This window comes from Aethalodelphis obliquidens, unplaced genomic scaffold, assembly GCF_003676395.1.
Source record: "Aethalodelphis obliquidens isolate GAN/ISIS:26980383/991018 unplaced genomic scaffold, ASM367639v1 scaffold38, whole genome shotgun sequence".
NCBI lineage: Eukaryota > Metazoa > Chordata > Mammalia > Artiodactyla > Delphinidae > Aethalodelphis > Aethalodelphis obliquidens.
In genome coordinates, this window is record NW_020837982.1 from 18,025,460 (window position 1) to 18,043,327 (window position 17,868).

Consider the following 17,868-nt stretch of genomic DNA (forward strand, 5'->3'; position numbering starts at 1 on the left):
CCTCTGAGAGACCCTGTGGCCCCCGTGGACAAGCCGCGGGGGCCCCCCTGGGAGCACCAAGCCCCCTCCTGCCCCAGCTCAGCTGGCACCTGTACAAGCCCTCCTTTGACCCTCAGCACCGAGCCCAATGCCTGCGACCCTGTGGGGCTCCACTGTGGGGGGCAGGCCCCGGCAGTCCCAGCCCGACAGCAGGCGGCCTGGGCTGGGCACCCTGCCTGCCTGGGCGCCGCAGGGAAGGCTCACATGGGGCGGGTCTCGCTGGGGCATGTCCCCCAGCCCGGGCCCAGGGCAAGTCCCCGTCTGCCACGGTGGGCAGAGCCTGGAACCAGGCCTGCTCCCAGGAGAAATGTGTCGGCCGAGCCGTCTCCAGGCTGGCACGTGAGGCTGTGGCCTGCAGGAGGGCTGGAGTGGCTGTAGGCCTGTGAGGTCCAGACAAGAGGGTCCCTGCTGTCACCCCTCCCCCACCTCGGGGTCCCGTCACCCTCGACGTCCCGTCACCCTCGACCGGTGGAGCCCAAGGGCGTTGTGAGCCCACCAGCTCTGATACCGTGTCTCATCTGTCCTCTCGTCTACCCCCTCAAGCAAGCTCTGGCCTTTGCACACGCCCTGGGACATGGAGCTCACTTCCTCTCAAGACCCGGCCGATTTGGGGTCAGAGAGCATACCCCTCCCACCCCCGCCGCCGGTGCTGCCGTCCACCTCCCTGCAGCCCCTGTGCCACTGCAGGCCCTGCACAGACTATACCTGCTCCCCCTGCCCTGCCTGAAACATCCCTCAGAGACTCAGACAGCGAGCTATTTTTCCCCAGGTGTCAGAGAAGACCCTGGGCCTCAGCACCGGGGAGTGCTGGCTGGTCCCACGTGAGAAAGTTGGGCCTGGAAAAGCTAGGTGTCGCTCAGGGTCACACAGAGACCCCGTCCGTGGAGGGCAGGGCAGGGAGGAGCCCCCAGAAGTACCGGCTTTGGTGCCAGGTGTGTGACGAGCGTCAGCAGGGGCCCGGGGCCCAGGGGGAGCCCAGAGGGGCCTGCAGGGGCCAGCTGGGTGAGCTCACGGGAGTGTGCAGGCACGTCCCTGGCAAGCCCCAGGCCACCCGCCAGGTCACACTCCTAGCAGGGGTGGGGGTAACCCTGGCTCCCTGGCGGGCCTGGGTGGGTTCTAGCCTGACTGTCCCCAGCTTGCTTTGTGGCCCAGCGCATGACCTCTACCTGCCTCTCTGGGTAGGGCTCCTCTAGGGGGTTCTCAGACCCAGGATGGGGCCCTGGCGCCGGCTCTGGCGGGTGGGAGGGCTGGACGTCTGTTCGGGTCAGCAGCGTTGGGCCCTGGTCTGCTGTGTTCCCCTTTGCTGCCCAGTGGGACGGGGAGGGGAGGGGAGAAGCGAGACTGAGGGCCAGGGCCTGCCGGCCACTGAGCCCGCTGGCTACCACGCCCCCTGGCCTTGGGCTACGTGTGCCCCTTCCCTCCTCGTGCCTTGGCTCAGGCCAGGGCCCTTGCCTGCCAGGCCTGGGCATATCACCACCCATGCTGGGCAGTGGCTGGGCTGGGCTGGGGTAGATGTACTCTGATCTCTGGGGCCCCACCCTGAGCCAATGCACAGGCTGAGGGCAGCTGTTGTGGCCCAGGTGTGGTCAGATGACAAGAAGAGCACATGTAGTGGTCTGGGGTGTGTCCAAACCAGAAGGAGAGGTGGCAGCGAGGGAGCCTGTCCAGGGACCCAGGGTGACCTCGGTGGGCGGCCCCAGCTTCTACCTTCCTCCCTGCCCTGGACACATCTGCTCCATCTCAGCATCTGGGGTAGCGGGCGGAGGGCATGGTGCGGCCTGCCCGGCTCGGGAATGCAACCCAGGAATAGAAACAGGGCGCCTGGACAAGCCCTGAGCCCCGGCAGAGGCGAGGGCCGCCCGGGGGCTGGGGGTGGGGGCAGGCGCTCAAATCTCAGGACGCGCACCCTTCCCACTCCTCCCGCGCTCCTGCTGCAGCTTCCCCTACGCATTCCTCGCCTGGGTTTTGTTTTCTGTGGTCTTGTGTTACGGAAACAGCAGCCCGCGAACGTGCCCCTCTCCATTCCCTGCCCCCGGAGAGTGCAGCCTGCGCCACCCACTGGGCATCTCGTACCCTGAGCGTCGATCCTACGCCTGCAGCTTCAGGGCCAGGAGAGCCGGCGCTTCCCAGTCCCGAGGCTGCAGGGAGCAGGGCCAGGGTGGGCACCAAGAGGGTGGTGGGCGCGGGAGGGCCAGGCGTCCTGGCGAGGCACCTGTCTCCCCGGCCGCGTGCCCTGACGGCCCCGGTCTCCCTTCCTGCTCACAGGTGATCGCTGTGGTCATGGACATGTTCACCGATGTGGACATCTTCAAGGATCTGCTGGATGCCAGCTTCAAGAGGAAGGTGGCCGTGTACATCATCGTGGACGAGAGTAACGTCAAGTACTTCCTGCACATGTGTGAGCGGGCCCGCATGCACCTGGGGCACCTCAAGGTGAGCCGGCTCCTCATTCAGTCGGTTCACAAACACTTGGAGCACTGCCTTGTCGGTCCGGATCCGGGAACCTAGAGTTCAGTGTCCTAGAGCCGCCCACCGAGTGGTCACGCGGCCTCTGCTTCAGTATCAGGGGACAGGACACTGCCTGTGACCAGGTGCTGGAGCCCACGTGAGGTGCTCCCTCACAGGTGTTTCCGAGCAGCCCGTGCCGCAGTGGTTCTGTCTTTGCTCACCTCCAGTGACAGGGTACTCACCCCCCTGGCTCTGGCAGCAGGCCCCAGCTGGACAGCTCCAACTTCCAGGAAGTCCTTTCTTGGTTTTAAACCAAAATCTGTTTCTGTAAAATGTCCACGCACGGGCTTTAGGATCCAGCGCCAACAGAGGAAGCTCCCTTGGGCTGAGTTCAGGGAGGGCTTCTTTGGTGGCTGCAGAGTTGAAATGCACTTGAGGAGTGAGCAGACTAGAAAAGGCCTTCCAGGGAGGGACACTGGGGACAGAGGTGGAGTTGTCAGGTCGGGCCTGGGTTCTCAGCATTGCTTTGCTGTGTGTCCTAGAGCACGTCACCTCCCCTCTCTGGACTCCGGGATCTCACTGGTCCAACAGAGGGGCTGATGACCCGTGTGACTGGGCTCTTCTGCTCAGACACCCTGGCATCTGGTGCCTTGCTTGGGAGTGGAGGGAGCCCTCCTTCCGCCCAGCCATTGCTTGCTACCTACTGTGTGCAGCTCGCGCCCCGGAGCACAGATCAGTATGCGTAACGACAGCTAATACTTCCACAGCTCCCGTCCCAGGCACGTGACATGGTTAACTTAGGTACCCTCACGGCAGCCGGTGGGAGGAGGCAGCTGTCCCACTTTACAGATCAGAGGTGTCACTTAACGTTAGTAAGCGAAGGATAAGGGGGGTGGGGGCCAGCACCGAGCCCTCGGGCTGAGCACAGGTCAGAATTCCTCGGGGCAACTCCAGGCTGGTTGATTAACAAGGGGTTGGGCTCCCGGGCCTGTCAGTTGTCGGCGTTGTCAAGTGATGCCCAGCCCAGCTGAGACCCTTCCAGTGGGTGTGAGCTCTCTGGGCTGCGAGTCTCTGGCTGTTGGGACATGTTTATGTGGCCTCTCTGGTGGGCTGACCCCAGCCCTGTGCTCACCCGCTGTGCTGCCCTGCCTGCCGTGTAACTAGCACCGAGAGCCAGCTCCCGGGGGAGACGGCTCAGGCCGGGAGGCCCGGAGTGTGGAAGAGGCGTCTTTTCAAAGGTGACTGCAGGGGCCTCAGCCGTGCGGGCCGCAGATCACAGAAACTCAGGGCTCTCCCTCCAGCCCTCTGCCGTGCTCAGGAAGAGGCTGACGGGCCCACTCCCCCTGAGCCCCTGCCCCACGCCCAGTGGGGACCCTGCACACCTCGCGTCCCTCTGCCCTCAGGCATCCCCCCGCATGCGGACAAAGAGGCAGGGAGGGGGCTTGTCTGTGCTGAGCGGGGATCCAAACCCTGCGTGGCCGCCCCAGAGGCCTCTTCTTAGTGGGGAAACCCTAGATGCCAGGCTCCTGGGAGGGTCTGGAGCTCCCGGGAAGGGGGGCAAGAGGGGCAGGCCATCCAGACCAGGTTTCCAGACCAGGAAAACCGAGGCCTGAGGGAGCCTGTGCCTTGCCCTGAGGCATTCCACCAAGTCGGGGCTGAACCTAAAGGCCAGTGATGGGAAGCTGGCACAGACGCGGCCACACACCCTTGGTGCCCAGTGCCCTGGCTGAGGCCGCATCTAACAGCGGGGCCGCCCTGGTGCTGCCTGCACAGGCTTCCTGGCTGCCAACCCCGACGCCGGGCCTACCTCTCTGAGCCTCCAGGGCTTTGTGACCACAAGGACGCCTCACCAGGTTGTTTGAGGATGAAAGCAGAGGAGACAGTGGCTGTGAAAGTGCTCTGAGCTAAGGAGAGGCACACGGTTGCAGCAGTAACAGGAGTTATAAACGTCGGCCCTGGGCGGAGGGCGGAGGGCGGAGGGCTTGAGATGAGGCCACAGCTCGGGGCACGGAGGGGGTCTCTGGCCCAGCCTGCCCTTCTCGCCACCTCCCTGCTCTGGGGAAGGTGGCAGGTCCGCAGGGTGACGTGCCCAGGAGCCGGATGCTGTGGGACGGCCAGGCATCTTCATGGGAAGGAATGTGTGACCCTGGCCACCTCATTCTCGCCTCCGAGCCCGCCCACTCCCAGCCTGGGCAGGTGGCCAGAGGCTCCTGTGGGCCCAGTCCTGGCCAAGTGTCCCCTTGTCTAGAGCCTGCCTCCCTGCCTGCAGGCAGGCTGGGCCCAGACCTGTCTCGGGAGCACTTCCTTTGCTGGTAATCCCTGGCCCCACCCTCGGCGTCCGCTGCCCCTGCCCAGCTCTGCAGCGACCTGCCTTCAGGTCATGTGGGCCCAGGGTGTAGGTTGTGCCTGGTGGGGTCATACTTGTGACCAAGGGGGTGCTGGGCGCTAGGAGCCAGGCCTCGGCCCCAGCTCTGCCCCTGCACTGTAACCTTAGGCAGAGACACTGAGGTTCTGGGCCTCAGCCTTCCTGTCTGAAAAATGGGAATATCGTCATTTATTCGGCAGGGCTGCCGTGAAGAGTCAAGGAGGCCACGTGGGGGCAGGGCACTCGGTCACGAACTCCCTTCCTATCTGCGGGTGGGGCAGCTGCGGCCCCTCCCGTGAACCCCCAGCTCTGGTCTGAGTGCCAGGGGGCTTCCCTTCCCTCTCTGAGCAGTGGTCTGGCTGGGGACCCCCCCAGTCTCCCCCTCCGGGCAGCCCCCCAGCCTGAACCCCTGAGCTCACACAACACATTCTGGAAACAGCTGCAGTATCGCTTGGGTCCCCTCCCAGTTTCCAGGTGAGGCGGGAGGACAGAACCTCCCTGACGCGAGGTTCCCAGCTGTCCCGAGCGTCCCCACCCGCTGGCTCAGCTGGGCCCCGACTCCCCCAGGCAGGGAACATGGGAACGAGTGCCCATACTACACGTGGGAACGGGCCTTGAGAAGACGACCCAACCCTCTCATCGCAGGGCCCGGGGCAGGCCACACCTGGGGGTGATGCCCAGGGCCGGTGGGAGGCAGGCCTCGAGGCTCACAGCCTAGCACGGGACCGGAGCTGTGAGATGCCTGACTGATCCGAAAAGCTAGTCTGCTTTGTGTAGCTGAACTGGAAAAACCAGCAGCCACTTGGGCGAAGGCTGGACCCATTTCTGATGAACAAAGAATCCCCAGGCAGTGTGGTCACGGGAAGGCGCTGGGTGAGGGTTCCGGCTCACGCTAGACAGGCCAGCACTGGCTCCGATCTGGTGCCCGGGCCTCCTCCTCTCCCGACCTGCCTTCTCTGAGCCTGGCCTGGCTCTGGAATGGACTCAGGGCACTGCCTCTCAACGTTTGGCAACGTCCAGAGGTGTTTTTAATGGCCGTGGCATCTGGTGGGTGGCGGCCAGGGATGCTGTTCGACGGCCTACAATGCACAGGACAGCCGCTAACAGAGAACCACCTGGCCCAGAACGTCACAGAGCCAAGCGGCCTGGCCCAGGGGGAGAGCCAGGAGCCCCCAAGCCCTGCCCTGCCCCCTGCCCCCAAGGCTGCTTCCCATCTCAGCTTCACAACAGCCCGGGGGAGGCCAGGGTGAGTATTGGTCTCCCTACCCCATTACAGAGAGTGAAACAGGCCCTTTAGAAGAGAGCAGAGGTTGGCTGGCACACGGAGACATGGCTCTCTGTCCCTGACCTGGCCTGATCTTGCTGTCACCGCTCAGGCCTGCTCAGGATGGTCTCTGGGCCTCCCCACTCCCCCTCCGGCCCAGAAGGTGCGAGCAGACCCCTGGAGGGTGAAAGGGCCGCCAGGGTGCAGCTGCGGGCTGTCCTCAGTCCCAAGGGGCCGGACCCTGTCCACTGGGAGGCCCTGGGGCAGGTCACTCCTCTCCCCGAGCCGCCTGGCCATTGCATACAGCCGACAAGCCTGGCCTCCCTGGGCCTGAGTCCACACCATTCCAGATGTTCTCCTGTCCTCAGTGTCGGTCCCTCACTGGTCCCCCACCAGCCCCCCGAGAGGCAGGGATCACACCCCCGTCCCACTGCACGGCACAGCCCCCTCGTCCCCTCTAGTTTAGGGAGCAGCCACTGAGTGCTGGGCCCCTTCCCGGCCCCTCCCCTGATGCACTGAGTCTTCACAGCAGCCCTGAAGCCGGGGGTGGGCAGGCCCATTTCACAGACGAGAACCCCGAGGCGTGAGGAGGCCAGGTTGCGTTCGTTTGCGCCAGTACTGGAGCCTTGTTTGACCAGAGCTCGAGAGCGACCCACCTGCTCCAGTAGGAGCCTGGGCTTGTCCCCCCGGCTCCCACCAGCCCCGTGTGAGCACAGGAGGCCCCGTGGAGGTGTGGGGTGTGGTGCTGAGGCTAACTCCGCCCTCGTGCCCAGCACGGCCTGCCCTGTACATGCTTGGGGCAGATGCAGCTCTGCCATCCTCCCCGGACGTCCCCTCAGGGGCGATCACTGCGGCCCTCACATGTGAGGAAATGAGGCTCCAGAGGGTCTGGGGACTCGCCCAGGGCACCCCACTCGTCCCCCCCCTGCCTGCCACGTGCTCTGCTAGGGGCGTTCCAGGCTCAGAGACAATGCGACTTTGTGGGATCCTCCAACTCTGCTCGCCCGAGCCCTGGCTCCTGAGACGTTACCTCATCTGGGCCAGGCCCCACGGGGCGGTGTCACCCAGGAATAAACAGAAGCTGCAGAGCTGGGCTGCCGTTGGGCACAGGTGACAGGGGAAGGCCTCCCAGGATCTCTGCTCAGGCTTCCGGCCCCCAAGCGTGCTGTGCGTTCAGTACAGTCACAGACACTAATTGCCCTGGGCTGCAGCCAGCTTCCTGCTGTGCAGGCTGTGTGCAGATAGGCAGCCGGGGGAAGGGCGGGCAGGGGAGCCAGCCTGGGAGCAGAGGCGTATCTGCCTTCTGGGCCGGGCCCCACGGCCAGGCGGGCATCCATGGGACCTGCCCCTCACCCTCTGTGGGTACTGCCCTGAGGCTGCCCCGGCGGAAAGGTCCGGGACCTGTCACAGGCGGGACAGGCGCAGGAGCACCGAGGGCTGTGGGCTGGAGCGGAGATGGCCTCCAGTTCTGTCTTTTCTCCCCTCTGCCCCTGCCCAGACTCACATCCCTCAGGTGCAGAAGCCCCTCCTGTCCTCTTCCTCTGCTCCCTGTGTGTTTCATGCACATTCCCCGCTGGACGCCGGGACTGGACGGCTCCGACCCCTCACCCCCTGCTCTAAGCCCTCTGTGGCTCCCTACTGCCCCCGGGCCCCACCAGGCCCCTCAGCGGCCGTAGGGTCTTTCCTCGGCATCTGTCTGGGCCCGCTCTGCTGGCTCCTTTGCCCGCCCCCCTCCCCCAAAATCCTCCCATGTCTGAATCAGGCCTTTGTAGTCCTGGGTCTGGGGTGCTGCGTCCTCTTCCCACCCGGCCCGCTCTTCCTTGTCTTTCACACGTCAGCCCAGACGCCAGCCTTCCCGGGAGGCGCCCCACAGCTGGGGTCGTTACTTATCTGCTTCCCCCTCTCCTCCAACGAGGGATCTGTGTCACTGTCATGTCTGTGTCTGCGCTGGGGACCTCGGCAGGGGTCAGTGAACGAGTTAATAAGCTGGGGCCGGTGAGTGGGTGAGGGTCAGGGTTAGGGGATGTCGCAGAAGATGTAACAGACCAGCACCCCCCGCAGGCACAGACCCCTCTGAAGGGACTGAGGCTCCCGTCACCGGGGCCTACAAGGGGTTTCTGTCCTGGGCATGCGTCAGATCACTGGGGCTTATGTTAAAAACGGAATTCCTGACCCCAGTCCCCCCGAGTCGAACCTGGGGCAGCTGCGAGCCTGTGTTTCTAACACACTGCCTGGGCGATGCTTGCACCCCCGAGCCCAAGTCTGCTTCCTGCCCTGAGGTCTACGTTGGGGTGCCCTTAGCCGTCCCCTTGACTCTTGGGGGTCAGCCAGGCTTGCCCCGCCCATCCTGGGGTCCCTCCACCACAGGCTTTTCCCACCTGCCCCTCCCTTGGAACGAGCAGCTCTCCTGATGAAAGGGGAGCCAGCCCCTGGCCCACACACACCCACAGGCTTGCGCAGAGGGAGAGCCCTGATGCCCAGAGAAAGGCAGGAGGGGCCCAGCCTTGACACGGGCCATGCTGGGTGTGCGTATGACGCCTGGGAGACCCCCCCTACCCCGGCTCTCGGCTCCCCTGCCGTGGTTTCTCAGGGCCTTTCTAGCCTGCTCCTGAGCCGACGGCGCCAGCACAGGGAGGAGGGATGTGGCCATTCCCTGAGCTGCCCCTGGGTCCCAGGCAGGGGTCTGGCCCACGGGGAAGTAGGGGAGTTTGCCGGCATCCCTGCCCACAGTGCGCAGGGCTTAGGGGGACAGAGAGACAGCGGTGCGGGGGAGACCGGGGGCGAGGCCCGGCTGGTCACCCGTCCTGGCAAGGCCACTGATCTGCCCAAGTGCAAGACCTAGATTCCCTCAGGGCAGCCCCTCCCCTTCCCGAGCTGCACAGCCCCCCAGCCATCAGGGGGACCTTCCTGAAATGTGTCTGCATCCCCCTCCTGCTCGGGACCCTGCAGCAGCATTCTCCAGGCTGGCCCGCACACGGGGCCTGTCCGGCTGGGCTGCCCTGTGGACCCCTTCAGGCCACACCGAGACCATGCTGCAGCCCTTCATCTCCAGCCCCTGCCCTCCTCCCACCCCTGCCCACATCGGCGCGTCCCCACATGCACCGCCCCTTTCCCCAGGCCCGTCGGCGATCCCCCGAATCCCTCCCTGAGCCCGGGCAGGGTGGTCAGTGCTGGGTCGTGTAACTCTGCCCCCTGTCTCCCAACACAGAATCTCAGGGTGCGGAGCAGCGGAGGGACCGAATTCTTCACGCGGTCGGCCACCAAGTTCAAGGGTGCCCTGGCCCAGAAGTTCATGTTCGTGGATGGAGACCGGGCCATCTGCGGCTCCTACAGGTGACTCTGGCTTTCTGGGGGCCAGGGGAGGGGCGGCTCCAGTTCCCAGCTGGTTTCTGCCCTTAATCCTGCCTTGTGACACCCCGGTTATTCCAGTTCACCGGTCCCCAGACTGCTGAGGTGTGAGTGGGGCTGGGCATGCCTGCACGCTGCCCACCCGTCTCGGAAGCAGGCAGAGCGACGCTTTTAGCCGTGAGACTGTTGTTCCTGCCTCGAGGTGTCAGCAGCCAGAGGTGGGCTGTGGGCCAGGCCGGCTGCGTCCTCCCAGGCCCACAGGGCGGTCACTCGGAGAGCTGCTCTCAGGGAGGGGCCAGGATGAGGACGGTGCGGTCTAGCTCTGCCAGCCCTGCCACGCAGGGGGCAGCAAGGCAGGGGCCATCCACGGCCACACGGGGTGGGCACAAGTCGCTGTGCCGACGACCCCCGCTGTCCAGGCTGCACACCCGCAAGGAGCTTGCCACACAGGCGCTGCCTGAGGTCCCACACCGGGCCTGACGCTGGGGCTCGGGCCCCGTCGGGCCCCGTCCTCTGCCCCTGCTCGCTTCTCTTTAATCCCTTCTGTGGCCACGGTCTGATGGACGCTGGCCTGTGCGTGCATGGGGGTGGGGGGCTGGGGGCTGCTCCCTCTTCCCGGGCCCTGGGCCCTGCGCCTGACCAGGCTGCCGCCCTTTGTTGCAGCTTCACGTGGTCGGCTGCAAGGACGGACAGGAACGTGATCTCCGTGCTGTCGGGCCAGGTGGTGGAGATGTTCGACCGGCAGTTCCAGGAGCTGTACCTCACGTCACACGGCGTCAGCCTCAAGGACATCCCCATGGAGAAGGAGCCTGAGCCCGAGCCCGTCGTGCTGCACTCTGTGGTCCCGCAGGTGCCCTCGGGCACCATGGCCAAGAAGCTTGTCAACCCCAAGTACGCGCTGGTCAAGGCCAAGAGTGCTGACGAGATCGCCAAGTTGTCCTCCGAGCAGCAGGAGGCCTCCAGGACCCTGGGGGTGCGGGGCACGGCCCTAGCCGAGCTGCCGGGAGACCTCCCCGAGCCGCCCCTGCCCATCCACCCGGGGCTGCTCAACCTGGAACGGGCCAACATGTTTGAATACCTGCCCACGTGGGTGGAGCCGGACCCGGAACCCGGCAGCAACATCCTAGGCTACATCAACATCATCGACCCCAACATCTGGAACCCCCAGCCCAGCCAGATGAACCGCATCAAGATCCAGGACACATCCCAGGCCAGGACCCAGCTGTGGAGGCAGAGCCAGGACTCCAGCCCCGCCCCCCAGCCCAGATCCCCCCGGGACGGGGTCCCAGCCGAGAACAGCCGCCCCCAGGGGGACACCGAGCCACAGCCTCCTGTGGCCAAGCCCCGCACAGTCCCAGTGGCAGACCTGCTTGCCCAGGAGGGCGGCGGTGTTGGCTGGGCCCTGGCAACCCCAGAGGGGCAGGCACCCCATGACCGGACGGACCACGGGCTCCCCAGGACGGCAGGCCCAGGCCATGCCCTGCTTCAGTACCAGCTGTCTATGACCCAGGATGACCCCGACGGCGGGGGGCCGGCGGTCCCCAATGGGCTGGAGGGGGAGGAGGAGGAAGACGACGACGACTACGTGACCCTCAGTGACCAGGACAGCCTCTCAGGCAGCTCTGGCCGTGGCCCTGGCCCCGAGCAGCCCTCGGTGGTCTCCTCATCTGTGTCAGATGAGTGTTCTGAGGTGATGGAGCGCTCGGCCGCCCTCCGGAGTTGCCACTCAGAGCAGGTGGCCAACGGGTCAGCCCAGCCCCCCCGCCAACATCTGAGCACTCCCCACGTGACCCGTGGGACCTTTGGTGGACCCCTGGGTGGCTCCTCGTGGGCCCAGGGTCAGGAGAGAGAAGAGGCAGGCGCTCTGAGGATGCAGGCCCCACACCTGGCAGACAAGGAGGCACAGGTGGGTCGGGGCCCCTGCGCACCGGGGTCCTGGGAGCCCCTCCCCCACGCGTGAGCACCCAAAGGTGCCGTCTGCTGGGCAGCCGCCTCCCCAGGTTATTACCCAGCATCCCATAAAGGCAACCTGAGCCAGCTACCAGGATCCAAAAGGAAACACACAACACACCCAGAGGTTTCAGGGGTGTGGTGTTATGTGGGTGGTCTGCTCCCTAGTTTGTGGATGGCGGCGGCACAGAGATGTTCCTCCACACCCTGAGATCACACAGCAGTAGGTAGTCTTTGCCCGGACCTTATGTCAAGCCATCTCCGTGTCGATCCCTTTGACTGTGGCCCTGGGGACCACTCCCCTCCCCGCTCCCCCAGGCCGGGAAACAACTTGCCTCTGTCCTTGACCTCTCCTCCTGGTGACCTCTGCACCCTGCAGCCAGCCCAGCCCCCAGGGCCCGTCCTACCTGGGAACAGCACACGGCTGATCATGCCCGGCATGATGATCAGGCCCATGGGCAGCATCTTGAGGTAGCTGGCCAGGATGGAGCCCCCCTTGGCGTGGTTCAGGTCCCTGGCGGACAGTGAGCGCTGCACGATGACCTGGGGGCAGGGGGAGGCAGTGAGCCCCAGCCTCCTCGGGGTTTCTCACCCGTGGGCCTCAGGGCGTGTGTGAGATAGGTGCTGTCCCACTAGCCCGAGACCGGCCTGAGACAACCGTGCCCACCCTGACACCCAACAGCATCCCTGCCAGTTGTCTGAGCACCTGGGGCCAAGGTTCTCTCCGGGGACTCAGTCTCCCTAGCTGTCGAGGAGGGAAGGTGTTGGTCCTGACCAGCCCGTCACCCTGGCAGTTGTCAGGGCGGGAGGCGACCCTGGGTGGGTAGGTTATCAGGGACACCCCCCCCACCTCCTGCACCCTCACGAGAGGCTGGCAGGCTCATGCACGTGCCAAGAGCAGACGCTAGTTCCAACTGTGTCGTGTCCCTGGCAGAGGTCTGGGGCTTTAGGGTCTGGGTTTGGGGAAGCTTGCGTTTCAGTAATGCAAGGAGCTAGAAGCTGCAGCATGAGGGCAACTCTTCATATAGCCTCAGGCAGCTCCTGCCTGGGCCTCGGCTTCCAGATCTGCAGAATGGGAGGGGGGTAGTTGGAACTGATGGCATCTGAGATCCCTCCGAGTTCTGACACCATGGTTCTACTTTTTTAAAAAAAGAATGTGGGACTTTAAACAGCTTTACTGAGACGTGATTCACACACAGTTCAGCCACATAAAGTGTACACCTCCATGGTTTTTAGTATGTTCACAGAGTTGTGCAATCTGTAACTTTGAAATACAAGTATTTTTCCTTTGGTGTTCTGCAGTTTAACTCACCTCCTGCAATCCAGAAGTAGGAATTCTTTGTGATTTTAAGTTATTTTCCAAACACGCAGGTTTGACAGGTAGCTCCTAGCATCTCCCTCTAGACACAGCTCTTGATGAAGCATTAATTACAGGGTGCCAGGGCAGGGCAAGCTCTAAAACAGATTTTTCTCTGGTAGATCAGGCAGGGATGGGGTCATTTTCAAAGCTCTCAGGGTGCAGCCCACTGAATCCACTAGAATATTCCTTGGTGTCCATTGGGAGACTCCACCCTCCCCGGCTCATCCTCCAGCACCTTTTCATCAACGGGAGAAAATAACCTGGGTTTACATCAAAGCAAAGGGGCTCCAGGGCATTCTGGGAAATAGTGGCTTGTAGCCTGTTCTCCGTCAGAGGACCTCAGATGCTTTCTCTATGTGGTCTTTTCCATCTTTTCCCAAGGTCTTACCTGGCTGAAGATAGTCAGTACTTAATAGTCGTGGACCTAGTGGGCCATGCTTGATCTAATGTCTGACGCCTAGGGAACAGTTAACATCCAACGGAACAAATGCAGACTCATCATGTCAGGCGTAGGAGTGGAAACAGCCTTTGTTTTAGGAGGAAACTGTTTCCACCACTGTACTCGAACTCCCTCCACTTTCACGAAAGTGGTTTTTGTGAAGGCCCAAAATTGTGTGTGTCCATCTCCGAGGCCCCTCAGTGCTCGTTTGTGTTTAGGGTCCTTAAGAGAAACTGTCGTGTGTTTCTTCAGAGGCCCATCTAAGTGTCTCAGAGGAAATGAGATGAAAATCGTACTCCTGTAAAGGAGCTCTGGATCAGAGGTGATTACCCCTCAAAATTTAGGCTTCTGAGCAGTTTGTAATAGTCACCTCAAGGTCCAGAAGCGAAGGCATGCCCTTGGAGGTGTGCTCACTCGCACTTACTGTGGAGCGCAGTCCCACAGAGGCTGAATAGCACTTGGATGTTGGCTGGACCGCGTCTAAAAATAGAACTCTGGGACTTCCCTGGCAGTCCAGTGGTTAGAACTCTGTGCTTTCCCTGCCGAGGGCGTGGGTTCAATCCCTGGTCGGGGAACTAAGATCCCACAAGCCCCGTGATGCAGCCCAGGGGAAAAAAAAAAAAAAGAACTCTGACCTGCCCGGGAAGCCACCCCGTTACGTACAATAAACAGCTCTCAGAGCCACGCAGGAAGGCCGACGGTTATCTCCAGTAACCACTGAGGAGGCTGCACGATGACTGCTCTAACAGTTAGCCCCAGGTGGCCAGGACCTAATCAGTAACTGACAGCATCTCTAACTTTTGTCCCCTGCTCGCTTCCTACCCGCACCAATCACAGGGTCGCCCCACCTCCCGTGTCCCCAGGCCGCGGCCTCCCATCAGGGCCTCCCATCAGGACCTCTGCAGAGCTCCCTGGCTCATCTGCCTGCCTTTCAGCCTCTGCCAAATGTGAGGGACGGAAGCTGCCTCCCATTTGCTGTAGCTCAAAACAAACTGCCTTTGCTTTTCTTAAAAAAAAAAAAAAAAAAAAATGACAGGGTGCCCGGGCTGGCAGTGCGGGGTAGGGCAAGCTGATTCCAGTCCTGCCTCTCCGCCAGCTCCTGTGACGCACCGTAAGTCCTTTCCTCGCTTTGGGCCTCAGTCTCCCCGTCTAGACAGTGAGGGAGTCAGACGTGCTTCTCTGTAGACCCTTCCCCTGTGATGTCCTGTGATTACAAGAGCCCAGGGCCGCGCTCCCCACAGGAGAGAAGAGTTTCCCTAAATCCCTGCGTGTCTTCCCTTATTTTGCTCCGTGCTCTTGGCGGCCAGCCCCGGGAGGTGGGCGGGACAGCCGTGGTCGCCCCATTCTACAGCTGGAGAAGCTGAGGCTCGGTGCCCCAGCAGGCAAGGCCGGGGCCTCCCCGGCAGCACCCTCCCAGTGCCTCTCTGCACAGGCCCTGCCGGAGGCCAGCTCCCTCTCCCGGCCCGGCCACTGGACCTCCCTGAACCGCTCTGTCCTCGCCTGCAAGATGTGACATGACCCCCGACCTGCAGGGTTGCTGCAAATCCTGGATGAGGCCGCGTGTGGACGGCCAAGCCCGTGCCCAGGTGGCCGGCTGCGAGTCACCAGGTTTAGGCGTTCATCAGGGCCACCTCGGGGTCAGCTACGGCCCTGTGCCACCCAGGAGCATTTGGACCCCTTGGCTGTGAGATGGGGACAAGAGAGCCCACGGGAACACGGGGAGAATCGAGGTGACGGGGCCCATGCACTTGACACTGCGCCTGACCTGCGCGGGAGACGGAAAAGTGGTGGCCGCCACGAGGACTGACCCAGCTGCTGCCTGAAAGACAGCCCGTCTGAAACTGCAGCAGCGGCAGGTGACGCGAGGAGCGCCGGCACCACGGGAGCGGGCAGGCCCCAAGGCCCCTCGGGTCTGTGCGCCTCCGGGGGCTGCTGACTGAGCGGCTGAGGTCGGGGAGGGGTGTGGCAGCTCTCTGCCCACCGGGCCTCTGCCTCCTGTTTATTGGGTTTGTTGGGCTCTGATGTCACCTACGCACTGCGGCTGAGCTGGGAGACACTGAGAAGCCTAAAGAAAACGAAAAGTGCCCGTGGCCCCGGCACACAGAGCTGCCGCTTGCCGCTGGCCACACCGTGGGTGTCCCGGGGGCTGAGGAGAGTCCTGCCAAGCCCCCAGGGCCCAGGAGGTCGGTACCACGCAGGCGGGGGTTCTGGTCCAAGGCCCAGCAGTCGCCCAGGCAGACCCAGCCTGAGCAGGACAATGCGGGGGGGGAAGGCTGAGGCCAGGCGCGGGCCCCCAGTGCCGGTGGCACTCTGGACCACCTTGGGGTCAGCTGCCTCCTTGTGTGACCTTCTTATCCAGGAGGCAAGCCCAGTCCAGCCCTGACCTCCAGGCCACTCACCTGGCCTTCATGGGAGAATCTCCTGAATGCTGCCCCACCCAGAGACGCCAATGCCATGCCAGGCCATGCTGAGTGGGGAGGGAGCGAGAGGTGCCCTGGGGCGGAGGGGCCCCGGCTGGCCCACAGGGCAGTCTAGACTCTTCCCCGCATGCCCTCCACCGCCAGCCTTTCAACCAGCCCCTCGCTCACCCAGGCCGGCGGCCCCCAGGCCCCCCAGGGGTGCTAGGCAGACACCTGTGGTGGGCGCAGCCTACAAGGGACTCTCCGGCACCATGTCACAGATGGGAAAACTGAGGCCCAGCCTCCCACGGTTCCTGGACCCTCCCAACATAGATTGCCTCCCGCCGTCACAGCCCAGGCAGGGTCTCCCAGCGAGCACACAAAACACCTGTGCTCGGGACATGCAGAGCGCTCCTCGCCGGGCAGGCACTCCACCCTGGGCCTCAGTGTTCTGGCCTGTGGATGGGGCCGCCAGGCCTGCCTCACAGGGAAGCTGCCCCCCTTCACCCCACAGTGACTGGCTGGGTCGACTCTCGGGCTGGCTGCCTCGCTCCTGGGTGGGGCTCTCGAGGCCACGGGTCCAGAGGCGAGGACGGTCATCAGGCCTGTGCCCGCTGAGGCTCTGGTGCTCACGAGGCCCCTTCCCGCCCAAGTGCCACCTGGAGCTACCCGTGGCCCTCGAGGCAGGCAGGGCGGGGGCATCGTCTGCTTCTGCCCAGAGAGGGAGCAGGGCCGCCTGGTGCCACCTGGTACGTGCCCAACTTGGGAAGGCCTAGAGTCAGACTCCGGAGGAAGACCTAGCCGCCACACTCACCACACACGCGGGCGCAGGGGGAGGCACTGTCTCTGGCATCCCCGTCCGTCCCTCTTACGGAGAATGTGGAGGAGGGGGGCGGGGCATGGGGAAGAGTAGGCGCTGGCCTTACTGCGACCTCGCAGGCAGACCGTTCCCCTGGGACACGTGGGGAAACCGAGGCACGGAGGACTGGAAGATACTTGTCTAGGACCACCCGTTGGTGAGTGGCAAGGCCAGGAAGCAAACCCAGGTGTGCCGGCTGCAGCCTGCCTGGCAAGGGCCCCTCAGGAAGGGGCAGAGCTGCCCCAGCCCCTGGGTCTCACTCACTCTGCTCTCTCTCTCCCAGGGCCAGCGGTTCCACCACTACCGAGTCCCTAGGGATAAAGATGCCTTCCCGCAGCCGTCGAGGACCCTGGGACCCCCGCGGTACCGCCCCACCGCCAATGGCGCCCAGAGCTCCGGCAGGAAAGCGGGCCCGGCTGTGGCAGCTCCCCAGCACTGGCAGGCCAAGGGTGGCCCGGAGCCCTCTGAGCTGCCGGGTCCTGGGGCCCCAAGACTGGCCCGAAACGCCAGCCCCCAGGCCGACGTCAGGGCCGCCGAGGAGCATTCCAGCCCCCTTGGAATCCCGTACTCCAAACTGTCCCAGTTGAAGCACCTGAAGACCAGGATGGGTGGCCAGTGGGCTTCATCCGACTCTAAACGGCAGGCCCAGGCCCCCCGGGACTGCAAGGACCCCTAACACCTCGTGCCCGGGCCTGAAGCCACGCCATCCACGGCTTCCACCCCAGCCCGGGCTCACCGCGCAGGTGTTCCCTGGCCGCCCTGACCTCCAGAGCCACCCTGGAAGAAAGGAAGGTAGGGAGGGCGGTGACCTCACCTGGTCGGTGCACCAGTACCAGGTGGCCATGACGGTCAGGCCGAAGGTCATCCCGGTCCACGGGAGGTCCCCCGTGGAGGGGTCTCGGAACATGTGCATGGCGTCTGCCCGCGGCACGTGGCAGGTGGTGTTGGAGATGATCCTGGATGGGACGGCCCGGGCGTAGGCTGGCGCCAGCTGATCATACCCGCCGATCTGCTCGAAAGCTGGAGGGGGTGGGCGGGACAGGCACGGTTGGTGGCTGGCGGCCGTGACTCCCAGCCCCGCTGCCCTCAGCTCACGAGTAACTTCTTAATGCATCAAACTCAACTTTTCCCACTTCACCTTTTCCAGGGTCTGGAAAGGTATGGAGGTAGAGAGTTTTAAAATAGGTGAATTCAAAGGACTATTTTATTTGTATTTAAAATGATAATATTAAATGAGCATTCCACACGAGGGCACCCCAGTGTCCTGCGGCCTCTGGACGCCCACCAGCCTCGGGCGAGGAGCTCTCTGCCAGGCTGTCGACCCAAGGAAGCAAACGTGTCTTTTCTTGGCATTCGAGGACCTTCCTGAGGAATCTGAAGGGCTAACGTCCTGACCC

At 63.7% G+C, this 17,868-nt stretch overlaps 2 protein-coding genes across 5 annotated transcripts in view; one reads left to right on the forward strand and one right to left on the reverse strand.

The window, feature by feature from the left end:
• The window catches only part of SACK1G (scaffolding CK1 anchoring protein G), a 29,928-nt gene extending 12,203 nt beyond the window's left edge, over nucleotides 1-17,725 (forward strand). Inside the window, exons 2-5 of one of the 2 annotated variants that reach the window (XM_027131203.1) lie at nucleotides 2,305-2,472; nucleotides 9,325-9,449; nucleotides 10,128-11,370; nucleotides 16,755-17,725. In XM_027131203.1, the coding sequence (XP_026987004.1) occupies nucleotides 2,305-2,472; nucleotides 9,325-9,449; nucleotides 10,128-11,370; nucleotides 16,755-17,147 (1,929 nt within the window). In that variant the 3' untranslated portion in view covers nucleotides 17,148-17,725. The remainder of the gene's footprint in view (nucleotides 1-2,304; nucleotides 2,473-9,324; nucleotides 9,450-10,127; nucleotides 11,371-16,754) is intronic. The other variant, XM_027131204.1, reaches the window with a different exon arrangement.
• Nucleotides 1-17,868, reverse strand: part of SLC5A10 (solute carrier family 5 member 10) — a 55,128-nt gene that overhangs the window by 27,093 nt on the left and 10,167 nt on the right. For all 3 annotated transcript variants that reach the window (XM_027131208.1, XM_027131207.1, XM_027131205.1), the window contains 2 exons: nucleotides 17,286-17,491; nucleotides 11,822-11,957 (listed from right to left, as the gene is read on the reverse strand). In XM_027131208.1, the coding sequence (XP_026987009.1) occupies nucleotides 11,822-11,957; nucleotides 17,286-17,491 (342 nt within the window). The remainder of the gene's footprint in view (nucleotides 1-11,821; nucleotides 11,958-17,285; nucleotides 17,492-17,868) is intronic.